General features: G+C 31.4%; 1 protein-coding gene across 1 annotated transcript; it reads right to left on the reverse strand.

The window, feature by feature from the left end:
* Nucleotides 1-2,908: 2,908 nt before the first annotated feature.
* Nucleotides 2,909-7,646, reverse strand: LOC115694897 ((R)-mandelonitrile lyase 1-like). The gene is made up of 4 exons (XM_061117863.1): nucleotides 7,500-7,646; nucleotides 6,666-7,334; nucleotides 5,025-5,871; nucleotides 2,909-3,191 (listed from the first exon to the last, which is right to left on the reverse strand). Exons 1-4 carry the CDS (start codon nucleotides 7,582-7,584, stop codon nucleotides 3,149-3,151), a joined length of 1,644 nt encoding a protein of 547 aa, XP_060973846.1. The 5' UTR covers nucleotides 7,585-7,646; the 3' UTR covers nucleotides 2,909-3,148.
* Nucleotides 7,647-8,973: the final 1,327 nt, after the last annotated feature.

Below are 8,973 nucleotides of genomic sequence, written 5' to 3' on the forward strand. Positions count from 1 at the left end.
GGTATTATATGGCTTTATTCTTTAGTTTTCTTCATTTTCCAAACTTAGTCAAAAAAATTAGAAATTCAAAAATAGAAACTCTCTCTCTCTTTTTCCTCTCTTTCGGCTGAGCTTGGGGGTTCAAGCTGGGACTTTTTGGTTGGTGATTGTTAGTGGTTTTGCTAGATCAAGTGAGTTTTCTTTAAGGTAATTCTTGGCTTTAATCTCTTACTTGTTTTTCTTGAAAAAAATGGTGAAAATAGATGAAATGCATGCTTTAATAGTTGTTGTTGTTGCTGCTGTAATCTGATTATTATTTTGAGTTTAAGCATGTTAGTTTAGGGTTGTTTTGATGCTTGATTACTAGGTTGAGCATGCTAGAGGTTTATATGTGAAAATATGTGATTTTGAGAGAAAATGCCATGTTTGGTTTCTGTGAATTGCTGGATGTTTCTGTATGTTTTCAGAGGTGATTATATGCTTACTTGAGTAGAATTAAATAGGTTAGGATGCATGTTAGGTGGTTTTGCTCAAGCTTGAGTTTGGAACTCAAAGCTTGAGCTCCAATGGTGAATTTTGTGTATGTGGTTTCTGGGTAGGTTTGATGCCTTGGAATTGTTATTTGGGGCATATAGAATGTGTCCGGAAAGTTTGGGATCAATTGGGTTCGAATTGGTCAAGTTAGGAGATTTTTAGTTTGTCGCTCGCGAGGAACCGGAATTCGGTTGAGCATCCGAATTGCGGATGGGGGTTCGGAATTTCCCGAACCGATTCGGTTGGGCAACCTGCCCGGTTGGGGATTTTTCAGAACCCTAGTTTTCCTCGTTTTTGGGTTTTTAGGGGTATTGCCATGCTTTTTATCGATAGGGAAACTTTTAGTTTCAAGTTTTAGTCCCCGGGAAGTGATTTAGCGTGTCACTTATAGCGTTGTGATTTTTATGGTTTAGGAGCCAGTAATCCGCCGTTCGCCTTCGGGCCACAAAGTTGACCGCACACCTGAACTCGGAATCCAGGTAAGATTAGTATAACAGTATGCATATGTAGATTACATGTTTAGCGTGCATGTAGGAAGCCCGCTAGATTACATTAGATATGTATTTAGGCTTCGAACCACCCAACCCCGTCACGTCGGTACAGCCGGAGTATGACCAAGAATGAGTATGACCGGCTCGACCGATCAGCCGACACTTGGTTGGTGGTTCGGTGCTATTGACCTATCCCGTCGGTACAGTGCCGGAGTATGACCAAGAACGGAGTATGACCGGTTCGACCGATCGGGAGGATACTTGTCAATAGTACCGTCCCCCGAACGTTCAAAACTCGGCACCATGTTGGACATGGCGGTAGTGCTCGCACCATGTTGGACATGGCGATGGCGGGACTCGGCATCGTGTTGGACACGGCGATCGGCTTTATGTATGTTATTATTATGCTTTTCTTACTGAGTCTGTCGACTCACAGTTTACGTTCATGTGTAGGTAAAGGCAAGGCTGTAGCTGATGGACCGTGACCGAGCATATGAGATTGTACATGTCGGGGCGGTTAGGCCTGGAGCGTACGATCCTCGGGACAATAGGCCGAGATTTTGTAACTGTCGTTAGACGACTTTATTTTGATGTAAAAGTTGAACAGTAAAAACGTTTGTAAATATTTTTATAAATCGGGATCCCGAGACTTTTTGCAAAATGGTTTATAAGTTTAATGAAAAAGCAAAATTTTAATTAATCACGTTTTTCCATAAACCTCGTTGACTAGCAACGAGCTGCACAGTACGTTTAAAAATTCACGTAATACGCCTAAGATAGTTAGGGTGTTACACCGAAGCTAAACAAATAATGGAAGAGATTCACAAAGGATTATGTGGGGACCTCACTTGGGGTCCAAGCTTGTCCAAAAAGATCCTGAGATATGGATATTTCTAGCCCACTATGAAGAAAGAATGTACTGACTACATCAGTAAGTGTGACCCTTGTCAAAGATTTGAAAACATTCCAAGTGCCCTCTGAATGAGATCACATTGATGACAAGCTCATGGCCATTTGCAGTATAGAAATGAGCAATTTCTTACCATTAGCCACAGCAACTGTTTCTTGACCAGTGAAGGGGGTAACAGACTCAAGATTGTCTAAAGAGTCAGCAATATGGTTGGTTGCACCCGAATCAACATACCATCCAACATCATCACCAAAATCAGGTACAAATTGAGCAAGAAAGGCCTGAGGATCATAATCGAGGGACTGTTCAGTGAGGTTGGCTTGAGGTTGAGCAATTGAAGCCTTTGGTGTGATCCAATTTCTATCAAACCGATAGTGGCAGGTGACAACAGTATGCCCAAATTTCATGCAAACTTGACATAAAGGTCTGTTATTGTTGGTAGGTCGAGGTCCATTGTCACGGTTTGAGAATCTTGATGAATTTTTAGCACCTTGTCCCCTCCCTGAGCCATTAAAGGGTTTGTACTGACACTGACCATTCCTTGTACCAATAGTAAGATTTGCTGTCATTTTTGCCGAGAGATCCAAGACAGCAGAGTGTCTTTCAAGTCTTGACTCATGGGACATCAAGAGAGCTTGGACTTCTATTATATTTGTTTAAAAATTGATCGATGTTAATGCAGAAAATCATATACAAATTTCATGAAAATCAATGATGAAGAATTGTTTTTTTTTTTTCTAAAAGAAAAGAAATAAAATTTCAAATTCTATTACGAAAGAAGAGCTCTTACCAATATTGACACCGAAACTGAAGTTCAGAGACTAAGATTTATTTTATTTTTTATTATTTTTTTCAATAACCTCACTAAAATTTTGCCGATCGCGCTTTGTTATGGCCTTTTTTGTTTCTTATTGAAGGTTAACGGTAACGTTAAACTTTTGTTTATTTTTCTTAAAAAAAAAATAAACGTTAAAAAAATTTGTTAAACCAAGAATTGTCGTTAAATAATTACTTTTAATATATAAAGATATGATATAGAATTATATATAATTTACTACTAAATTATACACCTAATAATTATTAATGTTAACAATATCTGGCTAAGCCTCTCCACCTAAGTTACATCCAAAATAATAATAAAAGAAAAAAGGCACATGAATTTGAATATTACATATAGGGTATATAGTAATTTTTAGTCAATTATGAGAATTATAAAGTAAAATATTTTCTAATTTCATGATCGGCTTCTCTCATTCAGCATCTTAAGTCCAACATATCTGCATGAAAACAACAAGGAAAAGTAATATTGCATAAATACATTCAAGTGTATGCATGATCAACAACCTAATTTATTTGGACTTTTCATTTTTCCAAAAAAAAAAAGAAAAATTAATAATAATAATATATATATAGGTTATTAAAGTTAATACATTTGATATTGATGATAATTTTTTTATTAGTAATGTTTTGTAATATTTTAGTTTTATATAAAATATTAATTTTAGCATAAAAATCTAATTAAATGATAAACATTTAGCAGAATGATATTATGATAAAATTAAGTGCTCATATAAATTATGTTTTAGATATATACATATTTATAAATTATTGTGCATAGTTATATTTTTAATTCTTTTAAAATTGTTAAGAATTTTATATATTTATTAAATTAAATAAAAAACATAACTTAAAAATTGTAATAACCAAAATTCAATAAAATATTTTTGTTTGGTACAAATAATTAAAGAAATTTTGACAATAATTAAAGAAATTTTGACAAAATTAAAAAATTCAAGAATATATGTTGTATTTATTTAAAAGATTATAACTACGTAAGCAAGAATCATTAATTACACATATTAAAACTATGTAATATTAATTTTACAAAAGTGAAAGAAATAGTAATCTATAAATAGTCTCTAAGTGCAACACCACATTTATTTCTAAACAATATGAGATTTTTTTAAAATAGCTCACTATAGAGTGAAATCAATAAAATTTTATAAAATTAAATAAATAATGTTAAAAATGTGAAAAAAAAAAATAAATTGAAATATAACTCATAGAATGCACCATGTCACCGTCCTATATTTGTTTTTTATATAGATATATAAATAAATGATCTATAAATATATAAAAGATAGATATATAGATTATTATTTTTTTACCATATTAATTATAGACATTTTAAAATTTAAAATTATATTGGATTTTTTCTAAAATATAATTATTCAGGGTAAATATCTTTTTAGAATTTATATTTTGTAAAAGTTATCAATTAAACCTTATATTTTTAAAATGATAACAATAGACACTGAACACAATTTTTGTCCTTTTTTTTTAATATAAAACCTGAAACCAATTTCTAACATGAACAGATACAAAAAAATGTAACTAAAATGATCATAACAGCATCATGTCATATTAGTATTAGTTTTAATTCGACAAAATTAAGCTGATCAGTATCTATTTTGTATAATTTTAAAAAATATAAGGTCTGTATATTATTTAACAAAATAGAAGGCCCAATTGTAATTTTTATAAAATACAAAATCTTATATAGTATGTACCATACCTTTCATTTAATGATTTATTAACACAAAATATGAAAAATAAAATTTTATAAAAAATTTCATGCCATCATTTATCCCATATATTTATACGAAAATTATACAATGCACCTCTTAAAAGGAAAGTACTGATGTAGTCCTATTTTTTTTTTTTTTTTTATTTTTTGCATCTAAGAAACTTTTTTAGTTTAACTTTTTTTTATGGTCGTGTACATTATAATTATTGAAGATAGTTCTGTAAAATTTTAAAAAATTCAGAAAATTTAACATGCCAAAAATAGAGTTCAAATTGTCTGTTACACGCATGACTCTTTTATTCTATATGCGTATAAAATAGACTTTTTGAATATTGCTTTCTATAATTTAAATTATTCTAAATTTCTTAAAATTTTGCAAAATATCTTACATAATTATAACGTACACGATTATAAAAAAAATTAGATTTAATTTTTTTTTTTCTAATTGTCGAAATAATTAGGATGCATTCATGCATACACTCATTTATTTATATTTATATATATAAATAAATATATAACTTACCGGCCAATCATCATTATTGTGGCTTGAGGATTGGTTCCTGGAGAGGCATTGAAAGTTGAGCTATCTACAACACGAAGTGAATCTATCCCAAACACTTTGAAATCACCATCCACAACCTTCCCCACTACACACCCCCCATGATAATGCCAAAAGCTAGTAACCGAGTTTCGACAAAACGCTTCCATCGACGAATCATCTGTGTGGTTCGCCGGCACAGGAGCCCCCAAGAACATGAAATCCCTAGCTCCATTATAGTCAGTGTACTTAAATCGATCCAATGACCGACTCTTCAGCAAATCCCCTATCTTTCTCGTTGCCCTAACACAACGAGAGAGATCAGTCGGATCAGAAAAATAATTAAACCTAACACGTGGTGTGGCTTCAGCATCAATTGCTGAAGCCAACCAGAGCGAACCTTGGGACAAGGGCCCCACGATTTTTTCGACAATGCTTGCTAGACTCAATTGTGGTGGAGATAATGGGGTGGAGTAGAAGCTAAATGGTAATGAAATTGGAGCAAATGGCAAGCTATAAGAGACAGTCTCTATGTAATAATCAGTAGTGATTCCAACAACTTGGGCTGTGGAAGTATCGAAAGGAAATGGGATTATGAGATTAATGTTGTTACGTGGATTATCAGCCATGAATTTTCCAACATTGGGTTGGGGTAAGAGTATGGGAATAAATTGTGATGAGAGGTCTGAATGTGGACCAATTCCACTAAGTAGCAAAATTTGAGGGCTTCCGAGTGGACCTGCACTTAGTATTACTTCTCCTTTGTTGCGTATTATTGCCTTGTGAAACATTCCTCTTGCATCTGTGTATACAACTCCCACAGCAGCTGGTTCTGTTTATTGAAAACAATAATTAAAAAAGATACTTATTATATATTAATGTCACACTAATATATATAGTTAATTTTTAGGGGTTTTTTCATTTTTAAACTCTAAAACAATTTTTTTTTATAATTTTATGAAATTCTACATAGAAACTCATTGCAATTAGCGTTGCAATCTAATTTGCAACAAAAAATCGTATAGAAACCCCTATTGCAACTAGCGCTGCAACCACTTTAGAAACGCGAACCGTAAATTTAAAAAAAAAGTTAAAAAAAATAATATATTAGGTAATTCTCTTAATTTTTATATGCTACAATTGTGTTCTATTATTAATATTTCATAATCGATCAGAATACTTGTACAATATAATTTTGATCAGCTTTACAATAACAACATTTTTAATGTTGGTAAGTAAGAACTTAGGAGAGAATATTTAAATGGAAGAAGTAATATATTATATTTTAAAATAATCGGATTACATCTTTATTTATAGGATTTTATGGACTAATTTATAAACATTAAATGTTTTTGTTAGGTGCCTAAATTTTAAGAATATAACAGGGCCTGGCCTAAATCAAATATATATGTAAGGGATGAGCCAACTTTTCTAACCAGAAAAATATTCTTAATTTTCTTATTTAAAACTCTTATTATAACCTAGAACGGTTTAAATAATGTAGATGTAATTGAGTCAAAACATTTATATATGTTGTACTATAAATATGGATCTTATTTTGTTAAAAAAAATCATATTAATGAAATTAAGTTATATATATTTATGTAAACTGAACTTATAACATACTTGACATTGTAGAGGAGAACATAATCTTCTTGACAGTGGCATGAACAGCAATTCTTAAATTTTTGAGGTCTCCTTTATTAAGCAACTCTACAGCTCCATGTCTTCTTCCCATATCATCAAAAATCGAACCAGATTGTTTAGCTCCAACCTTATGTTCTAAAGTGACTCCATTGTCAGGACCAACACCAACTTCTAAAAAAGCTTCTTTCACCACACTTTGCCAAACTGACAAATTCGAACTCGGAAAAACTATACTCTCTTCCACCCACTCATAAGCTTTCTCAACCTCTTCATAATCCCATTCCACACCGGATTTCGAAAGAAATTCACTATCGGCTCTAGAATAGAATCCCGCGTTTATCATGCTTGTCCCTCCCAAAACCCTACCTCTGACATTTTCAACGCCATCCTCTGAAGTGAACCTTTGAGCTGGCGTATCGCCATTAATATTGTCTTGTTGTTGGAGATTAGCTAGAAAGCCTGAGGCTTTCAAGACATTAGGGTAAGCATTAGGAATGTTGCCTCTTTCGAGGACAAGAACTGAGTACTTTTCTGATAGAGTCGCGGCCAATGGACACCCCGCTGTCCCTCCTCCAATCACGATGTAGTCGTATTCTTCTAATGGTGGCATGTCAGTTGCATTGTATACCGATTTCATGTAACTAAAATCTGTTTATTGAAACAATAATGAAGGGTACGTAAGACATTTATTTTCGCCTTATGATATAGTACTTTTCGATATTCAGTAACTCCTGTTAAAAAGTAATTACAAAAATCTAAACAACCAATTAATATATGCATTATATATATATAAAAAAAAATATATTAACGTACCATAATCAGATGCATGTACATGCAATTGGTCAAGAAATATTGTGAAAATGATTAGAAGAAGAGATAGAGAAACTAATAGCGTCATTCTTATATATTCTCTCTATCTCTATATATGTATATATATTTATTTTGAAGAAATGTTCACGTAAAAATAAGGATTGCTTACTTTGTATTTATAGTAATATTGTGGTTGGTTGGTTATTATGATTATTAATTAATTCAATGGATTTTTTTTTTTTTTTTGTTATAAGATAATATTTATGTTAAAGTCAGTCTCTTGAGGATTACGTTTCATTTTCTTGTTTTGACTACAGTGGAGAGATTAGTGAACTTTGTTTAGCTGAAGTAGTTTAACAGTTTTGTTAGTTGCATAATTATCTGACTTATTTATATCATATAAACTATTATATTAAAAAACATTCCAGTTTTCCTTGAAAAAGAATTAAGAATAACAATTACAACTAAAAAAATCTCCATTTTTGACAAAGTACAATTTTGCAGTACAATATAATATAAGATCATTTGAATATAGGTGGGCAAGTATATATCTATCAGTACAGAAATTATTGAGTATTGTTACCAGGTAAGGTATTAGTGTTTAGCAGGTATTATATATTCTATAATTAGTTAGGAATTTTTTAATAATTTTTATTAAGATAAAATTAATAGAATCTCACGCGAATTACGTAATAATAGCGATATTATACTTTATAAGAGTATTTTTAGCATTTTTCAAAAAAAAATACTAAAAGACATTAGTGGTGCCTAAAATACACATCTTCATTGTCATATCATTATTCGTGTAATTAAGTATTGGATTTATATAACTTAACATAATAATTTTTAAAGAATATTGTTAACCAATTATAAAGTATCAGCTGCGGAATAACAAATTCTCTTCTCGGAATTTTTAGACCTAGTACAATTAGTACACGTGTACTATCTTAATTGGTGAGTAAATTTAAATGAACAAACTAACTGACTCATGAGTACTTGTGAATTACCAACTACCAAGCCGCAATTAAAATTGATCGTATTCATACTCAAATTTGGAGATAAGGCTTAATTAATTTCACCACCCAAACCAACAAAGATCAGCCACCTGCTTCCACTTTAACCAACAAACATCAAAGAATGTCTCAACAGTACTTAAATGTAGTTACTCATCATGACTTTCTGATATCATATATATATATACACCAATTAAGTATATATATATATAAATGGCTTAATTTCTTCCAATATTTGGTATGTATATATATCTTCTCAACTACCACAACTCTCCACCAGACACAACTAGGATGTGTCGAATCTAATCCCAATTATATGGTTAATTATATGTTTCACATCATTGTGATATGATTATTATTATTAATTAGTCTATCTTTTCATAAAAACATATATATACTTATGTTATTTGGTTTGGTTGCCACAAAATTAGCATTGTGATTTTCGTCTGTGCCTTTACTTCTAA

This window comes from Cannabis sativa, chromosome 6, assembly GCF_029168945.1.
Source record: "Cannabis sativa cultivar Pink pepper isolate KNU-18-1 chromosome 6, ASM2916894v1, whole genome shotgun sequence".
In the NCBI taxonomy this organism is placed as follows: Eukaryota; Viridiplantae; Streptophyta; class Magnoliopsida; order Rosales; family Cannabaceae; genus Cannabis; species Cannabis sativa.

Coding starts and splice junctions, on each gene's coding strand:
- LOC115694897 (XM_061117863.1), bottom strand. CDS start 7,584: ATGACGCTATTAGTTTCTCTATCTCTTCTTCTAATCATTTTCACAATA. Junction 5,872..6,665: donor GTTCTCCTCTACAATGTCAA/GTATGTTATAAG, acceptor TTCAATAAACAG/AACCAGCTGCTGTGGGAGTT. Junction 3,192..5,024: donor ACAATAATGATGATTGGCCG/GTAAGTTATATA, acceptor GTTTTCATGCAG/ATATGTTGGACTTAAGATGC.